The sequence below is a fragment of the Girardinichthys multiradiatus genome, chromosome 13 (assembly GCF_021462225.1).
Source record: "Girardinichthys multiradiatus isolate DD_20200921_A chromosome 13, DD_fGirMul_XY1, whole genome shotgun sequence".
Taxonomy (NCBI): domain Eukaryota; kingdom Metazoa; phylum Chordata; class Actinopteri; order Cyprinodontiformes; family Goodeidae; genus Girardinichthys; species Girardinichthys multiradiatus.
The window spans coordinates 31,941,696-31,967,064 of NC_061806.1; the positions used below are offsets into that span (position 1 = coordinate 31,941,696).

The 25,369-nt window shown below is 38.1% G+C and overlaps 2 protein-coding genes across 3 annotated transcripts in view; both read left to right on the top strand.

Moving 5' to 3' along the window:
• The window catches only part of LOC124879022 (solute carrier family 2, facilitated glucose transporter member 1-like), a 21,536-nt gene extending 16,134 nt beyond the window's left edge, over positions 1 to 5,402 (top strand). Inside the window, exon 10 of the mRNA XM_047383280.1 lies at positions 76 to 5,402. Coding sequence (XP_047239236.1) covers positions 76 to 444 — 369 coding nt within the window. The 3' untranslated portion in view covers positions 445 to 5,402. The remainder of the gene's footprint in view (positions 1 to 75) is intronic.
• Positions 5,403 to 5,555: 153 nt separating this feature from the next.
• On the top strand, positions 5,556 to 25,078 carry LOC124879020 (polyhomeotic-like protein 1). Of its 2 annotated transcripts, none has more exons than XM_047383276.1 (15): positions 5,556 to 6,152; positions 7,706 to 7,830; positions 9,536 to 9,652; positions 9,889 to 9,957; positions 11,135 to 11,263; positions 11,347 to 11,508; positions 11,645 to 11,726; positions 12,656 to 13,617; positions 16,457 to 16,592; positions 17,472 to 17,644; positions 17,736 to 17,826; positions 18,571 to 18,658; positions 19,720 to 19,957; positions 21,779 to 21,986; positions 22,379 to 25,078. In XM_047383276.1, the coding sequence occupies exons 2-15, from the start codon at positions 7,708 to 7,710 to the stop codon at positions 22,528 to 22,530; spliced, it is 2,730 nt and encodes a 909-aa protein (XP_047239232.1). In that variant the 5' UTR covers positions 5,556 to 6,152; positions 7,706 to 7,707; the 3' UTR covers positions 22,531 to 25,078. The 2 variants fall into 2 exon arrangements, with proteins under 2 accessions (XP_047239232.1, XP_047239233.1); XM_047383277.1 differs by having other exon boundaries at positions 19,738 to 19,957.
• Positions 25,079 to 25,369: the final 291 nt, after the last annotated feature.

Genomic DNA, 25,369 nt, shown 5'->3' on the forward strand with positions numbered 1-25,369 from the left:
ATCAGGTGAGATTAAATCAGTTTTGGTTTTCAGGAGAAAATGATCAGTTCTGATTTCCTTCTTGTCTCTCCACAGGAGTGGTGTGGGGCTTGGGTGTTCCTCATCTTCACGGCCTTCCTCGTCATCTTTTTTATCTTCACGTTTATCAAAGTTCCAGAGACAAAGGGAAAGACATTTGACGAGATCGCCCGTGGCTTTGGTGCTGCTCAAACTCCTGCCACCTCTTCCGCTGAGGACCCTGCGCCCACCCCCAGCACAGCCGTGACACTTCCAGCCTCTTCTCCTGAGAAGGAGAAGGTTCCACTGGTGGAAGCTCCAACAGCAGCAATGGCAGCAGCTCAAACAGCTGCTCCTGCGGCAACTGCGGTTGCCCCTCCAGCAACTGAAACAACCCCCCTTAAAAATGATTCCAGCGCTCAAAGAGAGCAGGTAGAACAGGTGTAGACAGATTTTTGATTGGTGACAAAAATTCTGAATGAGGGAAGAATCAAGGAATCCAAACACGCTGAAACTATGGAAACAGTTTCAATGTTTCTCTCCAACTTTACGGTACATTCCTGAAATCGGCCGCATCCATTTAAAGGGTCAGTCAAAGGTCAGTGTGTCTCAAGTCACTCACATCCGGTTACTTGAAACTAAAACCTGGGTCAAAAAATGTGCAGCTAATTTGTTCACTAATGCAGTCTATAAGGAGGATGTTTGGAGCAGATGTGATTTAAAAAGATTGAATCAAGAGGCTGCTTCTATATGAATCAAGTGGCATGATTAACAAAGATCCACATTTTAACTAATTTATTTTTGTTTTTTAAGTGACAGATAATTTAGTTCATATTGTAATGTGGTTTAACTTGTAACCACAAGTTAAACCACATAAACCACATACAACTTGTATTTTTGGTTTCTTTCCCACAAGATTGCAAGATTGCAGGTCTAACAGGTCTAAATTGTGTGCTTGTTTGGATTGCCAAAATGAATAATCACCTAATGAACACATCTAACAGCATAGTGAAATCTGCAGATTAAACAGCAGCTATAGGTACTAAAATACATCATTGTTGTTCAAATTCTGACATCTACAGTCATTCATTATTTAGTTGGGGTTTAATGACTGATGCACCTGCTTGTGTGCTGACATGGTGTCGTCCTGTTTAAGTATTGAATGCTGGCTAAATGTAATTATGGCCAAGATATGGAGAAAATAGACATGACAATTCCTTAAAAACCATGTTCATAGGCATATGAATGTGTATAGGAATACAAAAACCTCATTAAGGCTCCTAACTGGTCTAGAAATATGCATGCACAGAGCACCCCCACAGACATGGGCACCCATGTCGTTCAACACACATCTGCTGTAGTTTATAGACAGGCTCGTCTTGTCTTTTCCATTATGAAGAGTGTTCGAAAGAAACAAAAACCTGTCACGTCATATTTATACCCTAGGGAAACCAAAAGTCATAGATTACTAATCAAAAGTTCTTAGAGAGTCTGATTTAGTTACATTCATGGCATAGGAATTGATACTGGTGTCAATTGTGGGACGTGATTTTACTGGTGTTAAGAACAATGAATTCCTATTGTGGGATATTTTTCCCCATTTATTTGATGAGCTCAGATTAAAGGATGGATTTTTGTGTTTTTTCAGTGTGAGAGGACCATGTTGCATTAAAAACATGATTTATTCTGAGGCATTTTACACAGTTTTACAAGGGGTGCCAGTAAAAGTGAAGGATGCTGCATATGAAATCATATATTAACCAGAGAATTAGGTTAAAGATCTTACTATCAGTCATTTAGCAGCTATTTATTTTCAAATCGTATTGATTTATTGCTTCATATCTTGAGATTTAGGTTACTGGTAAAAATATATACTGCAACAGAAGAATCTTAGGATAAATAGCTGTGATGTACCACTAGAGCAATAGGCTAAATATATTTATTTTCTAAAAGGGAGAATATTCTTTGTAATTGTGTCAGAATATAATTTTTTATGAATGATTATAAATAATATTGAGAAATTTTAGTGCCAAAAGATGAAAAGTGAGTCTGAACGGACATTTGCTTTCAGTTGAGGAGTAACTGAATTACTTAAAGTGAAGTTTTAGTTCATCGTTGTCTATCCTATCTACACTTTGGCAGACAGGCAAGCTTTAGAGCCAGTATCTATTATATAAGCAGTAGTTGTAATGAACACAGGAGTGCTTTCCATCAAGCTAACACAGTGCTATTGATTTACATTTACATTAATGATAACAAGCATATGTCTAACCAAGCAGACAGTAGAACAGATAAAGACTTTATCAACTGTGCAATCACTATTGAAACATTACCACTTATAGTATGTAGATGCAACTAAAGGGGAAGTGCAAATACTCTAATAGAGCTGGCTTCATGGCATTACGTGAAAGATGCAACTAACTTGAGAGATTTAATAAATAATTATGTTTTGATATTACTTTTTTGTCTTTGCAACGATATAAATTATCCCTTAAAATCAAAGAAAACAGATCTGTGATGATTATTTTGTTTTGGTATAACCAAAACAAAATAATGTCCATTTAAAATTATACATAAAGTATTTTTAATCATCAGAGTACTTTTTCATTGTAAAGATGGACTTTTAAATTAGAGTCTATAAGTTCGATTACAACAATCAGGAAGGACTTTACTGGAGATTGAGTTTTACAAGTAATTAGTAGAATCAGTCGTGACCATATGGACTTTTCACTCTCATCCTAACTAGTGTATAATTGTTTTAAAAGCTTAATAAGTGTCAGTAGACTGTCCTTAATTACAGTCCAAAGGCCGTGGTTTCAGTAAAGACATTAAAATCAACAATTTTATTTAACACATTTCAAAGGTGTCTCAGACATACTGATTTGATTCAGCTGAAAAAAAAAAGCCATATGCTCTGAAATAATTTATCCTCAGATCAGTAATAACTTTATTGTTTCACAAGTATTTTCTCATGATAATCTGCATATATCTGGGAAACAATACTTGTTTTGTTATACTTTTTTATTTTTCCACAAATGCGCTTAACACAGTTTTTGACACATTCGACATAAGTTTCGGAAATTGCATCATAGCATTCTGAATAGTCAGCAAAGACTTCAATCATTTTCTTGGATCAGCTGTTGCTAATTAATAAAATCTAAAATGTCGCTTTCATTTTAGTAGCAGCTTTCAGAAAACATTATATTTCAAACATATTTCAGTTACCAAAAAAAGTTATGATTTTTATGGTATTTCTTTTATTTTACTTCTTGGTATTACAGATTTATTGTAAGTCAAAATGTCTTTAAGCTTTATGTGTGGCGTCCTGATGCTGTCTGCTCTGTGAAAACTTGATCTGCATTGTTTAGTCTTGACAGATTAATATATTGTATATCTAATACTGTGTAATATGTGTTGTGTATACTTGAGTAACAAAAGTATATTTTCTTTACTCTTTTGAGACTGTGTGGATTGCTGTAGCTACTTGAAAAACATTTCTCACCCATGCCGACCATTTATTTATTTCTATATTTGCAATAGAATTTACACTTGAAGAAAAATACCTTGATAAGGTATCTATAAAGAGACAAAGTATCTATAGAGAAATTTAAGATTTGAATCAAACACCACTTATAAACACTACGCATAATTTTAGGACATAACTTTGTAACGTTGCTGTAATTTAATGTTGATGTGAAAAAGTTTGTTACCTGGGTGTATTCATTCACTGAAAATATTGAATATAATTCCCTGGCTTTGATGTATGTTCCTGTAATTGTGGATGGTAGTTTGCACTGAGAAAGGATAGTTGTCTAGTCGAGATTAATGTTATATTCAGTATTTCCCGTTGAGGTGCTGCTTCTGTTTTTGGCTTTTCACACACTGCTCACTTTTTGCACTGGCAAGGAATTTAAACTGTTTCACTAATGAATTTTAATATCACAAATTCAGAAATCTCTAAGCAGGCAAGCAGAAGAACATGTTTTCTATGTGGGGATGTAGGGAGATGTCTTGAAATTTTCTTTTATCAAAACAACTCGACTCAAACTAAAATCGCAATTTTTAAACCAGTGACAGCTGTTGCTTTTCCAACTTCCTATAGCAGCTAGTGGCTACTTCTAGCTTACATACAAGCTTTACTATTCCTTTCCTTTGTCACAGTACAATCTTTTTCTTAATATATGTATATATATATATATATATATATATATATATACTATTGTCTTTATCTTGTGTATCATTTATGATTACAATATACTACTGGTAGTGAACTTTGCAAAATACTGCCATGGTATGTGATTGTGGTGTTGCACTAAAGAATTTGAAAGGATTAAAAAAGGTATAGGAGAAGAGACCAACGTACAGACTACTAATAAATATAGCAAGCAACTTGAAACTTTTCACAAAGTGTACAGATAAAAGTATAGGCATTCATTTTTTTTTTTTTTGTAAATTTGTATACTTTACACATCATCCACCTTGTTCTCTTTCATTTTGGAATCCAGACTCTTTGGATTCCTCCCACTGCTCTTTACCTTGGTTAAATAATATTTGACTGTGCAGATTTTAAAAGCCTGGTTTGAAAGTCTGACTGGCTACTGCTGCTAGTTCATGTGTTAATTTCATCTCATGTCTGCTTCAACAATCTGTTGCAGCTGTGTCTCATCAAATTACATTGACAGTTTGGGCACATATGTGTTTCCACCATGATTCTTTAACATGTTGGCAAAACAGACATCAGTGTGGCAAAGAGGTTCCTGCAGGGTCGTGTTACCTAGAAATAGCCAAGAATTATGTTACAAACTGGTATAACTTAACTTAAGAAAAATTCAGGCTGTTGACCTAGCAAATACTGTATGTATTTCACAGTTACTATCCAATCATACTAAATCAACAGGTATTGTTCTTACAGATTTGAGTGTAAATCAACTGCTGCATAATATTTATGTATGTTTGTTCTTGACTGTGATGTTGCAGGATAAGTGTTTGGGTTTGTTTTGTCTGCGTTTCGTAATGTTTTTCCTCACCTGTGTTTGAACTGTATTTCAGGGTGTGTTTATGAGAAAGCTCACATTTTTATGTGAGATGTGCTTTGATTCACTAACTCTTACCCAGGCACTGCTGCTGACTCACATATGTGCAGTAATTTTTTGTCCCCACATAAAATGAGTTTGAGAATTGTAGACTGCATTCATTTCGGGCTTCAGTGCTGTGACTGTATGGATATTTGATGAGTAACAGCCCAGGGTCTGTTACTTACTTTTGTGTTTCAGTGGTTACTGGAAGCGATGGGTAGACCATGAATAGCTATTTACCCTTTCTGTGTGCAACAGATGCACTCTGTTTTATTTGCTCTGTGCATAATAAATATTGTTGCTAAATAAAGTTGCCATGTTGTAATGAGGGATATTGTGACAATGTTGCTCTTTTTGTCTTAAATGACTTTGGGGTTAATTTGTAAGTATATTAAGAAAACAACAAAGTAATTTCTTCAGACCATTTCTTTAGGGGCCATATTTTTTGCATGCCCAGGCTTTGACTGACCATGTTACACATAACCATTATTATTAATAATTCACCGTAATTGCAAAGCCATAGACAATTCCTCACTTTATTATGAGTTTTTGCATAATAACAATAATAGTAATGTAAAACACACAATATTGAATTTTCTAGGGACAACCAAACTACAATATTGAATTTACTCCAATTCAATTTATGTTTTTTTTTTCTCCTTTGCAAAGTAACAAAATACAGTTATACAGTGTTGAAAAGTAATAATAACAAGAGTAAAAGTTGTGTTATTGTCAACTTATTTATTTTAAAATTAAAAATATCAAATTTGATGCTTTAAAGTCTCCACTCTGTTGACCTCCGGGGTCCAAGGTGTCCCCTCGTCTGTCTCCGTCATTCCGTCGCGCCGGAAAAGGCAGAGCATCGGAAAAAAAAAGGAGGCGTTTCCCTCTAAACAACACATCAGCTGCAAATTTATGCAGAACAGTGAAATCTGTGCTGCTGCTGTCCTGCAAAAAAAGAACAAGGAAAAAAAGAGGGAGCACCACCGGGCACCGCTTGTACGACACGCCCGGGAGGCCGCTTAGTCCGCTGCGGGGAGCCGGTGCAGAAGGGAGGCTGAGAAACCCGGAGCGGTGACGGTAAGGACGGACCGAGCAGCCCCGTTAACGAGCCACAAAGCGGCGGCCGCTATCGGGATACTAGCAGGAGTAGCCTCCAGTGGATCTGGTATCAACTGGTCTGAAGCATGGAGGGCAGCTAGCCAGCGTTAGCTCTGTGTTTGCTTCTAAAGGAGGCTTTATGTGGTTGCGGAGGCTGCAGCCAGAGCCAGAGGCAGACAGACTGAGCTGGTTGGAGTGATTGGCGTGCTGAGGGAATATTATAGGATGTGGAACAGGAGACGATCCTGCAAATGAAAATCTGTTAGGGACACCTGATTTAAATGGGTCATACAGTGCATCCAAAATCACCTGCAAGTTGATGCATATTTAAAAGTAAAACGAATATTTTCTGAGGCAGAATTCTATTTTGTAGATCAGATTTAGTCAACATTTATAAGCTTTAGGTTTTGAGGTGAGAACAATTAGTAGTCGACCAAAATCACTGTATCTCAGAACTTTCAAATTTATGTTATGATTTAAAACGTTAAAATTCAACATGACAGCAGCATTACATTTACAAGTTGGTATCAAATGATGTGTCTGCTGCTGAGATTCTGGGAATGAATAAGAGATGCACCGATTAGACCTTTACCGGCTAATGCCGATTTAGTATTATATTTTTTCTGTCTGATGGGCCAGTTTTAGCAGCTTATGATTTTCTTGCCAGGGATTAGAGCACATACAAACTCATTAGTAAAAACTTTGTATTATTTAACATTTGAATGTTTCAATCATTTGAATGTTTAAACCATAACAGAAAAATTGCAATGCAGGCTTCTTTTTGAATCTAAGAAAACATTAAGAGATTATAAGAAAAATGTCCCTAACCTCAGAGAACATTCTGTTGATGTATTTTACAAATCAACAAATTGTTTACATTTTTAGTATGCATTTAATGAACAGAGAAAAAAAAATCATATTTTTTCACTATTTTACCTGCCATTCACCGATGAGAGCTGATCAAGAGATTGACTGATTGGCTAATTGATTAGGGCATCTCTCAAAAATAGGACCAAAATATATAGGTGACACATTGCAAATATATCACCTTTGCAGTATTACAGAGGACATTTAGGAATGAGATGTGTTTGCTATAATGCTCCACGTATCAGAAATTGATGCTTTGCATTCCAGTTATATGTTCACTCTGTTAGTTGGAGTCTCACTGCCGTAGATTCCCACACCTGACACAGAGGACAGTGCCCTGGTGGCTAAAGGTCAGAGACAGAGTTGAATTAACAGATGAACAAGAACATATAAATCAGTCACAACTGATAACATTACAATATTCGATATTGTTTCACCATTGAGTGATTCTCTGATATCCCAAAAATGTTAAAAGAAGGATTAGCATATTAAAAGCCCTAACGATTAAAAGTTCAAGTCTCTTGGGTATTTCTGCAAAATCGAAGCCCTGTGTTCGTGTTACCGTAGCTCATTCAGTAATATTTAATAGTTACAAGGAGGAAGTTGTTTTCATTTTTGACGTTTAACTTAAGGTCGCCTCATTTGTCTCCTCTGTTCGTCTGCAGCAATGGAGGCGGATGGAGAGCAGAACCAGCAGGGAGCCTCGACCAATGGGAGCACATCCTCTGGGACGAGCTCCCGCCCCTCACCAATGAATTCCATGTCTGCGTATGAAAGGCAGGCGGTACAGGTAGGTCTGAGTTTATATGAGTAATACAATATTGACTTAAAGGGGACAAATCCTGCTTTTTAATCCTTCCTTTTCACACTTAAATCATTCAGTTGTGGTCTATATAAAGTGGAACTGCAATGCTTTGGTCTGAATTCCTTGTTATTGTAGCTCCACAGGCTCGTCTTATACCCCTGTTCTGAGGTGCATCTGAGAGCAACTCGTTTTGGTGTGGTCTCTTTAAATGCTACTGAGGCACGTCACACCCTGCCTCCCTTGAGGTCAGAGAGCGCTGCACTTCGGCCATTTTTGCAGTTTGATAACAGATTCAACCGCAGAAACAAGACGGCAAATGGCAAAAACTATTTATGTAATAATATTCAAAATGTGCAGTATGGTTATGTTCTCAAGGATCTAAAAGCAGCACACAGCACTAACATAACCAGAAGATATGATACTACTGCTATCAAAACAATGTCCAGGACATCTTATAAACACACAATAAATTAATGTCTAAAATAAAGTTTGTTGTCATTTCAGTGTTATTTTCATTTTACCACTGTGCTGTGTGCGTTGTTTCCATAGACAGAAGGAACTGATTCCTTAATCAGATTAATCTTTTTTGCCTCTGAACTTATTTTTCTCTATTTTTCCTTACTAACTTCCTCCTTCTCTTGTGTCCTCTTTTGTTCCTTTTTCTTTAATTATTTTCTTCCCTTTTATTTCTTCTTTGTATTTTTCTTCATTTGTTCCTTTTTTCTTTCTATTGTTTCTTTCCTTTTGTCATATTTTCTTTTAAACATTTTCTTTGTACATTTTCTTTTTTTCCTTTTTTTTTCTTTCTACCTTTTGTTCTTCCTTTCTGTATTTCTTTCTTCCTTCCTTCCTTTCTCTTTCTTTCTTTTTTCCTACCTTCTTTCCTTCCATTCTTCCTTCCTACCTTGCTTCCATCATATGTCATATTTGTTACCTGTATTTTAAAGCTTTTTAAAGATATTTAAAACTTGAACTCATGAACTGCAGAAAATGTATTGTGAACCTTTATATTTATGCTTTTAAAATTTGCTAAATATATAAAGAGAACTCTGATAATGTGAGTCTGGAAAAGTATGGAATTTCGACATTAAAACTGTGGATGAACTCTGGTTATTTAACTATGAAAGTAGAATCGCGAAGATTCTTTCCAAACAAAAAAATTGTAATTACATGCATTTGTTTTCCCAAATTTTGTCTTTGGGTGGTATGTTTTTCTATTTTATGACCTAAACTAATAATTAGTGACAGATTTGGGTAGGTGAAGAAGGAGAGTGAGACTAGAAGGAGGCTGGGTGTTATTTTCTCAGGCCTTTGTCACCCTCCACAGCCATCAGTCTTTGTCACCCCGCACATACTAATCCAAGCCGCCGCACTCCCATTCATCCTTCAGCTTATTACTGTATGAGCCTCAACTCGTACATCAGGGTCCTGACAGGAAACTGCAGCAGCACCTCTCTTTCTCTGCTCTTGATGTTTTCATTTATCTTTTTGGGTTGTTGTCTTCTCTAATCTAAATTCTTTCTTTTTTTCTTTGTATGCCTTCATTCTAATAGTTTCCTTTTAAAAGCCGTCCATCTAAATCATTAAGTTGTTTTTTGTCCTTTGGTTATTTAAATCTGCTGTTATCTATTCTTACCCTAAAACTGCATTTCATACTTTTCGATTTTTGTTTCTCTGTCCTTTCCTCTAGGCCCTTCAGGCATTGCAGAGACAGCCTAATGCAGCTCAGTACTTTCAGCAACTGATGCTGCAGCAACAAATCAACAGTGCACAGTTGCAGAATCTGGCTGCCGTGCAACAAGTCAAGGTATGTTGAAGCTCATTTCAAAATCCACTCTGCTTATTTAACAGATTTTTTTTAAACTGATAGAAGCCTATGACTGTCTTGGACAGCTGTTTTGTTAGATTGGCAGAAATACCACCAAACACAATGAGCCACGTCCTCTGTCAACCACACGACAGCTTCTGTAACCACTTTTGTTTGGATTCAAATGAAGCCAGAAGCATTTCCTCTGCTTCTACTGTTTGTTTCATTTCCTACAGGCAACTCTGGCAGCCAGTCGTCAGTCGTGTCCCTCCAGCAGCTCTTCTCAGACCACCAGCACTACAGTAGTACGCTTTGTTATTTCTTGCTAACATAAAATAAAAAATCATAATGTTAAAAAGCCTTTTATTTACAAACCCTGTTTTTTATGGAAATGTACAGGGCAAAGATGCACCAATTTGACTTTTGGGCTGGTTCCTAATAAAAAAAAAGTCCTAATTTTAGTTGACCAGTTAGTAACCAGTTGCAAACTTGTCATTTCTAGTTTTATTGAAAACTTTTATTGAAAACTATATTTTCACCAGAAATCTTTCACATTCTGAAGAATGAACTAGTTTAGAATGTTCACAATAATAGCTTTGAGCTAATTTGATGAAAGTATTTTACGGAGAAACACCAACACTAGAAGAAAACTAAAGCAATTAATCTTTATCTGAGCTTTAATAAACCACAACACTGCATTCATATAAAATGGTAAAAGGCAGAAATAAGCAGTGCAATAAAAACGTCCACACAAAAAAACTGCTATTAGGGTCATGCAGTTGCAAAGCATTCAACATGGCTCTCGTTGCCTTTGCAAATTGAGCATAAGTGTTAAACTTTATTTTAAAATTAAAGTAGAGATCCATGGGTTCCACCAAAGACAAAGAGGACTAACGACTTACAGAAGTCTAGATATCTATGTTGGAAAATTTCCCCAGCATGGCTGGAAAACATTTAAAACCCTAGATTTTCAGTTTGATTCGAAAGCAAATTCTGTCAGTGAAATTCGCATAGCAAATCCAGAGTACGGTTTAGTTTTAAGCAAACAGGTTTAGGTAAACAGCCCCCAACACAGATGAAATTATATATAAAACACTGTGTGATTATTGATTCCTTGGCTATGCATCATTCAGTGCTGGATATTGTCGTCATCAACTTTATTCATTCAAGAGGAAATTGTTTTATTCCAGTCACAATCAGAGCCATTAAGCATCCTTTGTAAACAGAGAATATATTTTAAGAAAATGATAATTGAATATTACGTAGGTTAAATGTTGATGATCAAGATTTGCATCAAACTTAAAACAATTCTATGCTTTTTTCCCATTTTTTCCTTACCTTCTACTATTATTTCTGATGTAGTCTGGTTCACCAAGCAATACTCACTTTTAATTTAGCGGAGAAATCAATCCCATTTCAATTACATTCCATTAGGAAAAGAAAGAATTGTACATATTAACATCTCTTATTGTTTCTTTTCAGGCCAGTGTAACATCTGGAGCAGGTTCTACAACCAGCAGCCGCCCTTTAGGTGCCTCAGCAACATCCACCATCAGTCAGTCCGTGCTGCTGAGCGGGCCAGCAGGTGGTCAGGGACAAATGTACCTGAGGGTGAGTTTTTCTCAGACAGACTTAATCTTTGCTTATATGTGACCTCAGCATCAGTGTTTGGCAACGTGCCGTTTGTCCTGCAGGTCAACCGCTCCCTAAGGACCCCCATCCCCTCCCAGCTCATCTTCATGCCCGGTAGCACAGCAACCGCTGCTATGGCGACTGTCGCCCAGCAGCCCCAGACTCAGCAGCAGCAGGAAGTAACACCAGCCTCCTCTTCCAGCAGCCAGACAGATAATGACCAGGTTTGTGGAGTAACTAAGGCCAACGGTTTGATCTGGTTCTGTTTCTGTCAGATTATGTTGCTGTGCACTGATTTCATGCTTGGTACCACAACAGTGAATTGCTGATGCCGCTGAAACGTTTCCTGTGTATCTGTAGGCACAGAATCTTGCCGTCCGAGGTGTGTCGAGTCCTAAAGGTGTGGGTGTTAAAACTGAAGCCGCAGACAGAACTGACTCAGGTGGGAAGAAAGGAAATGTTGCCAGATTTTGATTCACCTCATTCATTATTTTTTATTTGCATTGTTTTCCAGCAGATGCTTTTGTTATAGAGTAATTTAAAAATGAGGACATCTTAATAAATACTGAATTGTTGAGACAAGAGTTGACAATTCTTGATTAGGGGAGGTTCACATATTATATGCCCTACCCCCCAATTGCTGTTTTTACCACCTGGGTAAAATAACTTCACAGAGGCTTCTCGTAGCCATCTACCAGCCTCTGACAGATGACAGAATGATGAAAGAGTTTAGCATCTGGTACTAGTGAGTGCATTACTAAAACAGCAGTCTTCATTAGTTTCTCTTCGAAAATTCAGACCCTTACCTTGCTGCAGACATTTCCAAATCCACCATGTTTCATGATAGACCTTAAAGGTTTAACAGTGATGAAATGCAGCAGGTTTGCTGTAATACATTCAGCCTTATTGTTGTCTGCTCGCTTTTGAGAGTTTTTCATACATTTAGTGGAAGGACGCAAAAGTTAAAAATTGCGTCTTTGAGATAAGTTGCTTACATAAAAATAAAAAGGGTTCTTTGCCGAGTTGTCTGGGATATGTGATAACAACACTGAGTCATTCTTTGAGTTTAGGAGCAGTTTCATGCCTTAATGATTTATTTAACATATAAGAAAAACATTCCTGTAAACATGGTAGGTTCTTGGCTAATAATTTATGAAAAAGCAGCCAAAGTCCAAAGAAAAACTTTAAAAGACCATCTAAAAGCCTGAAGACCGATTGTTCAAGACCACTTTAAAATGTTATTAGTCCTTCCAAGCTTTTTTTAATCAAATATTGCCATGTGTTTTTTTCCTGTGCCAAACTTTACAGATGTTCTGTTTTTGATGGTTTGATTGTGACCACATATTATCATATATGTTTGTCTTTGTACAGCTGCCTACTCCTTGGTCCAGCAATCCCACCCATCAACCCCTCAGTCCCCAACAAAACCCAGCCCACAGCCGCCTCACATTAAAATCCCTACCTACCCCCAGCCTACTAACCTTAAAGCACACGCCGCCTCTTCATCTGGTGCCTCCTCCTCCTCCTCATCCTCCACCTCCTCCATCCCTCTCTCCCAGCTTCTACTTCATGGAACTCGAACACTGGCCACAGCTCCCACAACAGCGCATGCATTGGTCCTGACGTCCAATGCGACATCTCAGGCCCATGGGTACCCGGTTGGCACGGCAACCATCAAACCTGCAGTCAACGCTCAGACTCTTGTGGTGCAGCCTTTGCAGAAGACCGCGCTCGGCACTGAGAAATCGGGCCATCCTAATGGACCCATTCCCATCCAACCGAAAACTTTGCAGGGACTTCGCTTGCCCCTTCAACTTCCCTCCAGAAACCCTCCTCCAATCTTGCCTGCCCCTCCAACTGCTAGCAGCTCTAACCACCCTTCCCAGCCTCCACATATCCCGGTCCAGATAGTGGGGGCCAGGCAGAGCACACTAGGGGGCACCCAGGCTCTTGCCCTCACCCGTGGCAGCTGCAGCCAAGATGGAGCTGCTGTTCTCAGCAGCTCGTCCAGCCTGCTCACCATGGTGGCCTCCATCGCCTCCAGGGAAGGTGGGGTTGTTGGCAGAGGGGTGGGGCTTAAGACTCTTCAGACTCCCCAGGAGGCTCCCCCATCTGCTCAGGCCCCTCACATGCATCACCAGACCAATCAAAGCTCTGCACAGAGTCAGAATGGACCTTCAGCTCATAGCCCCGCATCCTCTCAGTTACAAACCATTACAGCTCCTCCCCCCTCCCAGTCTCGTTCCACACACTCTCTCCCCCAGGTGACTGAAGAGCAGAAAAGAGCTGGTGTGACAATAAATGGAGACTCGTCAGGAGGTCAGACTCCTCAGGTCAGCTGATTACTGTGTTTTACCAGTTATAATGTGGTTCAGACACTTGACAGATGATGATGCCCCACACTACACATCTGGAGTGCCCTCTATAGTGTTTGAGATAAAGACACATTGACATTGTACTAACTTCCCTCAGTAGAGGGTACCATAAAGTTTGAGAGGAATAATCTAGCAGGGATTAATGGTGTTTAAAGTATTTATTTTGCATTAATTGATTGCTTAAAATGTTGCATATTTTTTAGTGGTGCTTTTCCAACAAGTCTGCACTTTAACAAACTTAATCTCCTGCTTTTCCCTGGGCACTTGCTCCTTTTCGCTTCTTCTTCAGCAAATTTAAGGCATGTGTTGTTAGATTAAAATCCAGAGACTGGCTTGCCCATTTGCTAATCTTCTATTTTTCAGTAGTGAGAAACTCACTGTTTAATTTAGCAGTATGGGATTATTATGTTGGTCTGTGAGGTTGGAGACAAATACATAATTAATGCAACTTTCAAGTTTTATTTAGTTAAAATGTGGGCAACATATATTAATAAACATTTACAAATCAAATGTAAATATGCAAGATTGCAGCCATCTTTTGTCGCCTGGACAGGTTGATGGTCCCCAATAAGCAAACATAAACCAAATACATAAATAAATCAACAATAATTACAATCACATAGTTATGCAAAATTGTAATAACAGATTTGATTTTCCACTAATCAGATTTTTTAGGTGATTAGCTAATTCACTGAGTTGGGAGTTCCAGGGTATGGGATACTCGACATGGGTGTATTCTGTCCAGAAGTACTCTTTGTGTTTAACAGTACTGTTCCAGTTTATCAGACCACATTTCTTCTAAATGTGACAGTGGTGGTATGTTTTGGTTAGTGCAAAAGATATCACCAGTTTTATCATCAATGAAGATTAGTGTTCAGATACCTGTGGCAGCCATCCGTGCCCAAACCATAATACCTCCACCACCATATTTTACAGATGAGCAGCTCTGCTTTGTAAGTTTGGTTCTATTTAGTCTTCATATTTTCCTGTTGTATTCCTCTGATAGACGTTAATCTTTGTCTCCTCTGTTCAGAAGATCTGTTTTTGTGGTTGCGTAGTATTTTCTATCTTGTATTGTTGCCTGGGTATTCTCGTTTATGAAGTAATCTGTATATTGTGGTGCCTGGCAGACACCCCTGCCTTCTGAGGACTGTTTATGACCTGTTGGAGAGACGTTTTAGGGAGTTTTCTTTTAAATGCAGATGATTCCCTTTTCATGATGTGGAGGTCATACTTAGCATGCCACTTCCTTTGTAATTACAGATTTCGCCAGTGCATTCTTTCTGTTATTCTAGGCAGTTGATTTTGGTCATCCTAAGGTTTGACTAGTTTCGTTTTATTCTTATTTTTCACAATCGTTAAGATATCTTCAACTTTTTTTGGTGCAGCTTTTTCCTGTAAATTAAACAGTGACAACTACAAACTCTAAATTGTGAAATGCATCATATCAGTAAACATCTTATCAGTGCACAAGTGAGCACACTTGTAAACCCAGTTGTCCCAAACATTCTGGTACCCTGAAAATAAAGGAACAGAGGTCAGGGATCCTATACAGTCGTAAGTCTGTATACTGCTCCCTGTAAGGGATGGACAAATTTTGTTGTAATGTACATGTGCAATGACCAATAAAGATGATTATTATTATATTATATAAGTCTGGATGACACAAATGTCTCAAAAATGTATTCTTTACCTTTTGATATGGCAAATCAAACACTTATTTCAACATTTAACCATCAGTATTTTGGTTTTTACGTTAACGATTGGGAACTTGATCTAAAATCAGTAAAAGCCATTTTGCTACTTTTTCTTGAGTCCTAATGACTTTTTAATTTGGGTTTTAAACTGGTCCCATGGTTGTTAAACTGAATCTTGTTGAATAATAAACAAAACACTAAAATTACTAGTTTTTGTATCTTTAATAGAGCTGATATGGGTTAGTCCAGATTTTACTGGACTAAGTACTGAAATGGCTATTTATCTCTTCCAATTAAAAAGCCCACATCCACCTTGTCTTGTTTCATGATTTATAAAACATACAGATCATAAAGTCTCACTATCAGACAATCAATTTCAAGATGCTTTGTGTATTAATTTAATAATGTTAAACTTTAAGATTGGAGAAGTAACTGAGTATTGATATGAAAAATGTGTTGGATCCCTTTTTAAAGGGTTGCAGTTTCTCTTGCCTTTTATTAAACTATGACCCTATTCATCAGACATGCAAAGCCCGTGTGACACAAATATCATCATCTGTTAAATCTCACTAAGATCTCGAGTGGTCTTTGCAGACGTCCAGGTGCAGCCCAGGTGTTCTGTGTTGGCTGTGGGTGCCAAGAGTCGGAGTCAGAGGGTGGCACCAAACACACATCTGTTAGAAAACGTTATTATGAGTAGCAGAAGAAGAAGGGTAAACTTTCTCAAAAAAGCATAAGCTACAGTTATCTGGAGGAGAATCTTGCCTAGAATTATGTTAGCAATGCTCAGGATTTATTTTATTTTATGTAGTAGCCTTAGTATTTGTACTGATGTGTTATATTAAAGTCTGGAATAGGCACTTTAATTATGACTGAATTATCTACACCAGCAGTGGGAAACCTTGAAGAGAAATAGTTTTGTTCTATTAATATGATGGATAAATTTACATTTTTAGCCAGTTTCAAAGTCTTCATCTTTTTGTGTGGTGATATAAACAAGTTTTGGGTCTAGAAACAAAGCTAACTCACCTGCTCTCCTTTTTTAACTGCAGAAATCTGTTCCAAGCTTCATCTTTTCATTTTGCTTGTATTGTCTTAAGGGGAAGCAGGTGAGCGCCTCCCTAAAAAGGAAATCAGATTCCGGTTCAGCAAACGATGAAGACGGTCCATCTCCTCCACGGCTCCAGCCAGTCAAAGACCACACCTCCACACCCCCAGGCAATCTTATCAGTGCAGGTAACTTCACAGTACCACAAAATATTGTTTTTATCGCAATAATGATAAAGGTGACAGGAAAAACAAATTTAATTTTCATCAGTCTTTTAGCAATGCATCTGTTACTGCATAGAATAAAACAGAATAAAATAGAATATACTTTATTGATCCCAAAGGAAACAATAAAGTATATTCATACATATAGCATACAGACACAAACACAAAAACTGCTGGAAAAATGAAATGCCTATTATCAACTAGGCTGTTTTACCACACCAGTTACATGAAATTGTGTAATTGTTTGGCTAAGCAGAATACAGTAGGTGGATTCAGTCATTTTTTTCAAATATGTTGATACAGCTGAGCCCAAAATTATTCATACTCCTTAAAGTCAGCAGTTATAAGAATGGATGCCAAAGTCAAATATATCAACCAAAATTTGAATTCTAAGTCTACCAGAAGTATTAATAAATTCGGGCTTAAATGTATGTTTTAATGTCTTTCTGCATGGAGTTTGCATGTTCTCCCCGTGCGTTCTCCCTGGGTACTCCGGCTTCCTCCCACAGTCCAAAAACATGACTGTTAGGTCGGTTGGTCTCTGCATTGCCCTTAAGTGTGAATGAGTGTGTGTGTGCGTGGTTGTTTGTCTTGTGTGTGTCTGTGTTGCCCTGTGATCGATTGGCGACCTGTCCAGGGTGTGCCCCGCCTCCTGCTCATTGACTGCTGGTAGGCAGCAGCTTCCCTGCGTCCCACTATGGAAGAAGGGTAGAAAATGACTAACTGACGATAACAGTCCATGCCTTCGTCACAAAGATATGCCTCTCCATATTATCCGGAACAGTCTCTGAAAAGCATGAAGAACATTTTAGACCAATCTTTACTCCTTCACTACCTCCATAGGTTCTGCTTCTCCTCCTCTGACCTCCTCCACTCCGACCACGGTCCTGTCTGTGTCCCGGGGGGCCTGCGGGCAGGGGGAGCGGGCGTTGCCGCCCCAAGCTGTTGTTAAACCACAAGTTCTCACTCATCTAATTGAAGGCTTCGTAATCCAGGAAGGAGCAGAGCCATTCCCAGTGTGTACACTACATCTGTAATGGTAATTCACTTTTCATATAGACAGCACTGGGTTGTTGCTGAAATGTTGCTTTTCTTCTTCATCAACAGATATGTGGTCCAGCAAAGGACTCAGCTGGTGAGGATCTAACTGACGACAGTCCAGATATGAACCAATCAGAAACGGTCACTACAGCAACAGGTATCAACTGAACTGTGTAGAAATCATTGTTCTCTCATAACCTAAAAAAAAGTGCAGATGTGGTTTTTCTTTACTTAGCATCGGTGTCCAGACTGATGTTGTTGTCATCACCACCTGGGGAGCTTATGCACGTTTGCACGTTTACTGATCAGGGAAAACCTTGGCTTTTTGAGTTTCTAACCAGCCAGTCCCTGGTGAGGCCAGTCAAGCTGATGATCGGCCTATTATAGTTTCTTGATGCATCTCAATCTTTTACTTGTACATGGTGTCTCTGTGCTTCAGACAGGTGGCCATCCCTATGCGAGCTTCATCATGTTTTTAAATTTCCAGATACTATCTAAATAATTTTTCTGAAAGCAGCTATACATTCAGGTTTAAGAAAGAAAAGGACAACATTTTTTAGTTTATTATTGTGGGTTAAAGTTAGCTTTCCAGTTAATGTAGCAAATCACTGTACTACTACTCTTATCCTTACAGACACCGTGCAACAGTCTGACCCATATTTGACTGCATCATAAGAGAGCACAGTTTTAATTGCAGCTTCCAAGTTGGGAATCGCCACTCCTCAGTTAAATTGCAGGAGAGCTGAGGGAGGGAAAACAAAACTCATAGTATAACCCTTGCTTCCTCAGGGACCTGTGATTATGTACATTAAGAACAAGGCGTTGAAACCACAACTCTCTCTGTAATTTGATATTGTCACATATTTATCTAGTGTCTTCTCTTTTGAAACTTTGTCCTCAGTCCTGAAGTGTGAGTACTGCAAAAACTTTGCTCCTGCCAGCCAGTTCAGAGGCACCAAAAGGTTCTGCTCCATGTCTTGCGCCAAGAGGTACTTTACACGCGTGAAACATGTGACACAATGTAAACATCATCTATAAAAGTTTACTTCTTTTCAGGCTGCTGCAGCTGCGGCATATTTTACTGTGCTCTGGATGGTTGTTTACTGCTTTCAGCTGAGTCTTTTCCCATTGCTACGTTAATGTCTCTGGGATTTAAGCAAAATTGAGTGAAAATATAGAGAAAACAATACATTAAAATAAAGAATGCATTTCAACGTGTTCATACCCTTGAACTTTTGCACTTTTTTACTCAAACAAAAATACTACTGCAAAGAAAAATGAGCCAAAATGTCAGTCTCTATATGTGCAACGCTGGTAGAGACATGTTGCAAAAGACTTGCAGCCAACATTGCGGAAGAAGGTGGTTCTACAAAGTCATGCCTCAGAGGGGCTGAACACAAATGTATAAACGTTTTCAGATTTTTAATTGTAGAAATGGTTGAAAACCATGTCTGTATCTTTCCTTCCACTCCACTTATGTATAAACTGTGTTGGTCTCTCACATAAAATCCTGGTAAAACCAAACTCTGAAATCTTGGCTGTGAGTTAAAAACTGTGAATAAGCTCAAGGGTTGATAATTTGCATGAATCTTTCACATTGTGTGACAGTCATGTGAAGTATCGGGTGGCTTTAGCTTGATATTCACAGCATGTGTGTTTTCTGTGCTTCTTGAATTTGTTTTTTTATGTTTAAATATGTTGATAGCCCAGATTAATTCACCTTGCTATTCAAAACTGGCTTGGAAGTGTTTGACTGCTGGACATTTGAGAACTTTTTCAGTTTTTCTATTGAATTTGCATCAGTTTGTGATTCTATTTTGTATTATTACATCATATGTTTTACAATATAAACAATGCAAATTTTGCATTGTTTGGAAAAGTATTTTGTCAGCATATGAGTTATGAATTATTTTGCTTTTGCTTTGCATTTGTCTCTTTGCCCACTGCGTGTGTATAACTTAGATACCACACATGGTCCAAAGAGATAAAAACTGTGTGTTGCTCGTCCCGGCTTCAGTACCGTATATGTCACTCTTTGTCTACGATACAGTATGTATTGGTTCCCCAGGTACAACGTCAGCTTCAGGCAAAACTTCACCATGCGACACAGTCACAGCCAGCGCCAAGATCGGGATCACACTATGGATCAGGACCAGGACCAAGACCAGAAACAGGGTCACTTCTCTAACTCAGATGAGGAAGGAGGGATTGCAAGGAGGAGGGTTCCTCGCAGGACTAGCTCAGAAATAGCCAGCGCAAAGATAGCAGGAAGACCCGTACCTGCAAAGGTGAGATAAACGTCCTGCCCAAAACTATGTTAAATAATTATAAAAGATTATAAAAAGATTTGTATAAATAAGCTGCTGCTACTACAGCTTTTACTCCGTTCTTTCTAAGCAAACTGGAATAAGAGATTCTTTTAGAATGAATTTAATCAAAGCAGTTTTTGTAACAATGAAACTGGAAAGGGATGAGCTGTATGTCAAATATCTAAAGCACACACTAGAAATGTCACCATCTTATATTGTTGAGGAGTTTAGGGTTTGAGTTCTTTGACTGAGGTTTGGTGCCATCTAGTGGCCATAACCAAGCCACCAAAATACAGCGGCTCTGTTTTTATGACATTAAACCTTCTTTATAGTGTATTTAAAGGTAGCTTGTATCTTAGATTGTGCATTTTTAGTCTTTATTTATGCAAGCTGGCTTTTATGGCAGATGGGCTGCATTTCAGTGGGTAGAATGATTGTCATCTGGCTGGTCACACTAGTTTTGTAGCTCCACCACCATTTTTGGAGATGCATCTAAAACCACACTTGCTCCCCAGATTGTCATTGCCATTTACCTGTTGTGGACCTAGTACATACAGTTACAGAAAAAAGCAAGAATAAATGATAATGCAGTCAAAAAGCTAAGCGTGCTCTTGCAAATTCTAAAAGGATCTGCGAGCCAGGTGGTTTTATTCAAATGTGTTGGATGTGACAACATTCATAAAAGCAAGAGTATTGTTAGTTTGCTGCTCTGGAGTGTACAGGTTTGCATTAACGTAATGCCCAAAAGGGAAGACATCAGCAACGAAAATCAGGTGTTACCCCCCCTTTAATCTAAAAGCTAAATATTAAAGTTCATGACAGGACAATTACAAAATAACTGAAGAAACATCACTTGTTTTGAACAAGGAAAATGGCTCTTGTCTCTAAAGAATATGGCAACATGGTGTAGGTTTATAAATTTGCATTTATATTGAACCACAGGACTTCTGGACAGAGGAGCCTGAAGTAGAGGTGTTTGGCCATAATCCACAGAGCCATATAAAAAAATACCACTGCACAAATGTAAAAACACCTCAAATCAGCTGTTGAGCATGGTGGTAAAAGGGTGATGATTTGGGCTCGTTTTGCTGTCACGGTACCTGGGGACCTTGCTGACATTTGCCTAACAATGAATTCCTCTATAAAAAGTATTTCACCCCTTGGCCCAAATCTGAGTCATACATGCAATAAAGCAACGCAAGGAAAACATGTAAGGGGTTCATTTATATGTGAAAATTATATAAATTTTTTTATATACAAATTTTGTTTCAAAAGCTTTTTCTTCAAGCTATTCAGTCAGTGGGGTATATTTAATACTTCACGCACAACGTTTCCTGTGCTTGTTTCATTTTTGATTAGTAAAAAACTGCAATGTAGATTCTGCTGTGTTTTTGTATCCTTTAGGTGAGATTTAAAGAATTTTAGAGTGCTTTGAATCCTTTAAACCAGGTCACTTTTGGTGTGATGTTCTGATATGTAAAACTATGGAAATGAACTGTTTGCTTCATGTGCATCACGTCTCTTTTGAACAGTCTATGTAAACTGCTCAAAAGTGAGCCTATTGTAGCTTTTAGCATTACTAAAAAACAAGGTTGAAATTAGCCAAATATCAGTTTTGTTTTAGGTGCCCACTGACTCTGCAGTTAAGCATAAAGCTGTCGTCCACTTGTGTTTAAATCAGGCATTTTATACTGAATACATCACTGATTGCTAACGGATCTCATTTAAGGGCTTTGTTCAGTAATTCAACAGTTTCTACATTAGGAATCCCCAGTAATCCCCCTCCTCTCCCACCCACAGTGCCGTTCAGAGTCCAGCCATTCGGAAGAAGAGTCCAGTGGACAGGAGGACGAAGAAGACGCCATGTCTCTGTCACCTGCCTCATCAGCTTCCTGCCACCAGCCACCTCCACCTGCTGTAACTGAGAGCTCAGCACCCAACTGCCTGCCTCCTAGCCCCACCCAGTGGACAGTGGAGGAAGTGTCACAGTTTATTTCCTCACTACAAGGTTGGTAAATCCAACTTATGTTCCTTCACTTAAACTGAAGGAACTTTATTAGTTGATCTGATGCTTACATACTCTTAGATTGAGAACGCCTAATGTTCTTTTACATTTTGAGTGAGTTGAGAACTTTAATCTGCAAGAATTGCTTAAGCATTATGTAGTTAATACAAAAGTTGCAAAGGTTTGCACACTATTTCTATGTCTTTCTATCAAAAAAAGATACATTTATTATGTCAAACTGGAAAAGGTGTTTTAGCTTTTTTCCCAGATGGTAACTAAACAGTTTATTTTTATACTTTGTTTCTTTTGGTTTTACATTTTTAATTATTCCTGTCTAATCACTGCCTGTTTTCCACCCATTTTTCTTTCTTCGCTTGTGTTCCTGTTGCTCTCAGGTTGCGAGGAGCTCGCCTCCCAGTTTCTGTCGCAGGAAATCGACGGACAGGCTTTGCTCCTGCTGAAGGAGGAGCATCTGATGTCCACCATGAACATTAAGCTGGGACCGGCCCTGAAGATCTGTGCTCACATCAACAATCTGAGGGACTAATGTTTCAAGACGTTTTTCCAAGTCCACTCCTGGACAAGGATCAGATGTGGAACTGTTTTGACAGCAGGAAGAGAGGGCCTCCAGGTGAATGTATATGAGGTTCATTAAGACTAAGACTCCCCAGTTGAACTAAGCGCTTCAGAATTGAAGCTTGTTGATAGTTTGCTCATTCCTGATTTCTTTCTGAAAGTCATATTTGCAGAGATTGAGTGGAATATCCACTGCTTAATTTATCTTAAAACTGTATGGGATAAAGATTTTTGGTGAAGGTGCCAATTGCTGCCCAAATTTGCTCCATGCAACACATAAATGAAGATTTTATTTTCTTATTATTTTGCACTTCTGAAACAAATGGCTGAAATGTTTTTCCAACATGTGGGAGAAGCTGGGGCTGTTGTATTGCAAGTATCTTTGTGAAATCTAGTTTTTCTAGTTAATTTTGATTTATTTGTTAAATCAAAAGGGAAAATTAAAAATGGGTGCAGAAACGGCTATTGTTTCATTTGGTCTCCAGGAGAATTTGAAGTTCTGAACTCTAACCCGGCTCCTCGTGAGGTTTTTGTGCACTCATTTTTGTTTGGAACATGGAAAAACAGTTATCAATGTGAGGTGTTTATTTACTGAGCCGTTACTCAGTAGGAATGACCATCATCATGTATAAATGCTGGCCTTTTTCTGATGGGTTCCCTCTAGCTAACAGGGTACATTGAGAGAACAGGGTATAGAAAGATAAAATACCAGACCCAAAACGTAAATCTAATGTAAAACCCAAAACGTTCAAGGTTCTGAGAGTATATGACATGTAAAGAAGACTCATATGTCCTCTGGGTTTATTTTACAGGATGTATGGAATTAGCTTTGATCATTTTCTAGCTCTGGACAAGTATGAAAAAGAAAACAAAATATGGAAAAATGTTCTCCAGATTCTCCAGATTTTATTTCCTATTCTATTACCTAAAAGATATAACGGGCTGTATCAAAACACAGTGAAGTGATTCTTACCTTCATTTATATTTAATTCGCATATTTTACCTTTTGAATTTCTACATCTTAAATGGATTTTTTGACAGACTTAATTATCGGTTTGGTTTAGGGTTACTGAGTGAGAAAACACCCCAAAAAACTCCCAAATATTTAAAAAATAGGACCATTTCACATATTGTTTTTCACATCTAGATCCAGTGGACCTGTGTTCCCTAAACACTGGCTCTTTAGGCATCAAACTGAGCAGTGAAATGTACAAACTGTACTTTAAAGAGTTTGTATTTACTGTAGGATAAATTAGTCCAGACTAAAAAAGCGAAGTGTTATAAATGTTAGTTGATTTAACGTGCCAAAAAAAAGATCAGAATAATCAATGAGTGCCCTTCACCACACTGCTGGATCAGAAGCCAACCTTAGCAAGGTCTTGGTAAATGATTTATATAACATACACAAAATAAAACCCAACTAGTTAGCGCTGAAGCACTGCTATGCACTGAATTCTGGAATAAAAAATGTGCGGGAACCCCGAATATTCCACTCAATGATTTCCACTTTGTCTCATTAAGCTTTATAAAAGAAGACTTGATTTTTTTATTTAAACTGTATCAACAGATGCTTGTAGGAGATGCTGTCTGAAATGTGAAATGAAAGGAGCAGCAAACAACACTAAATACAAGCTGATAAAGTATCTTTAAGCTGAGTTGTTGAGAAAGCTGTTGAGGAAATGGAAACATGGACCTACATTTCTTACTGACTGAGAAACCATTACATCAGACTGAATGACTGTGTGAATAAAAAAATCTTAAGCTATACTGTAGTAAGTGTAAAAATTTGCCTTTATATTTAATTGCACATTTGTTTGCTCGACTGCCTTGTTTGAGCTTTTCTTATGTCGAACTTCTCTCATGTTCTCTAGTGGCCTTTCTTACTATTCTCACTAGATTTAGAGGGCTGTCATTTTTTTTACCTGCTTTTCATATCATTCCTTCTTTTCTATAAACAATCTTAATTTTTTAAAACCTCTTCTTTCAAGCAATGATATCCGTTGCTTTTCCCAAAGCGTGACTGAATAGTAGCTACCTTGATCAAGGAAACCTCTGTCTTCCTCATAGCTTTGTCATATATCGTGTACCTTCCAACAATATGTACCTTTTTTAGCTAGCTATCTTTGGCTTTATTGTGACTGATTGTGGCTGTTTTCTTTCACGAAGGGATAATCCTTGACTGCTGTTTGTTTTTCAGTCTCCCCAGGATTCAGGGGTATTTATATTTACAGGTCCTTCCACATGTAGAGCTGGATGAAAAGGACTCATTGAATGTGATGTGAGCCTATTAATTCCTGTGTAATGTTTATATTAGGTGGATCCATGCATCTTTGTTCATTTGATCTACATTCACACAAACAAGCAGCACCTTTCTCCCCAAAAAGTACTGAAGATTCTGCAAATCTTTCATTTGCAATAATCAGAAAAAAATGCAAAATCTTGAAGGAGTGTGTTTAACAAGGAATGGTTAATGCTACAATGCAAATAAACAAATAAATAATCAAGGAACTGTTGTAGAACTTTGTGTCCTGAGTCTTGATTTCTTTTGTTTAATTAAATTTTTTTTAATAAACTTAGTGATAACTGATTTATATCCAGACCGTTGTTCTACAATAAAGCCCATCCATCCACCCATCTCTCCATCCATCCATCCACCCACCCATCCATCCATTTTTTATATCTGCTTAATCCTTGCGGGTCACGGGAGGGTGGCACCTGTCTCCAGCAGTCAATTTTATGAAAGGCTGGGATAAACTGGACAGGTCGCGGGTCAATCACAGAAACGCAGAGGATAATTAACAATACACACT

Excerpts from the sequence above, each read along its gene's own strand:
- LOC124879020 (XM_047383276.1), top strand. The coding sequence starts at position 7,708 with ATGGAGGCGGATGGAGAGCAGAACCAGCAGGGAGCCTCGACCAATGGG. Across the intron at positions 9,653-9,888 it reads CTGCCGTGCAACAAGTCAAG|GCAACTCTGGCAGCCAGTCG; the intron begins GTATGTTGAAGC and ends CATTTCCTACAG. Across the intron at positions 13,618-16,456 it reads CAGGAGGTCAGACTCCTCAG|GGGAAGCAGGTGAGCGCCTC; the intron begins GTCAGCTGATTA and ends TATTGTCTTAAG.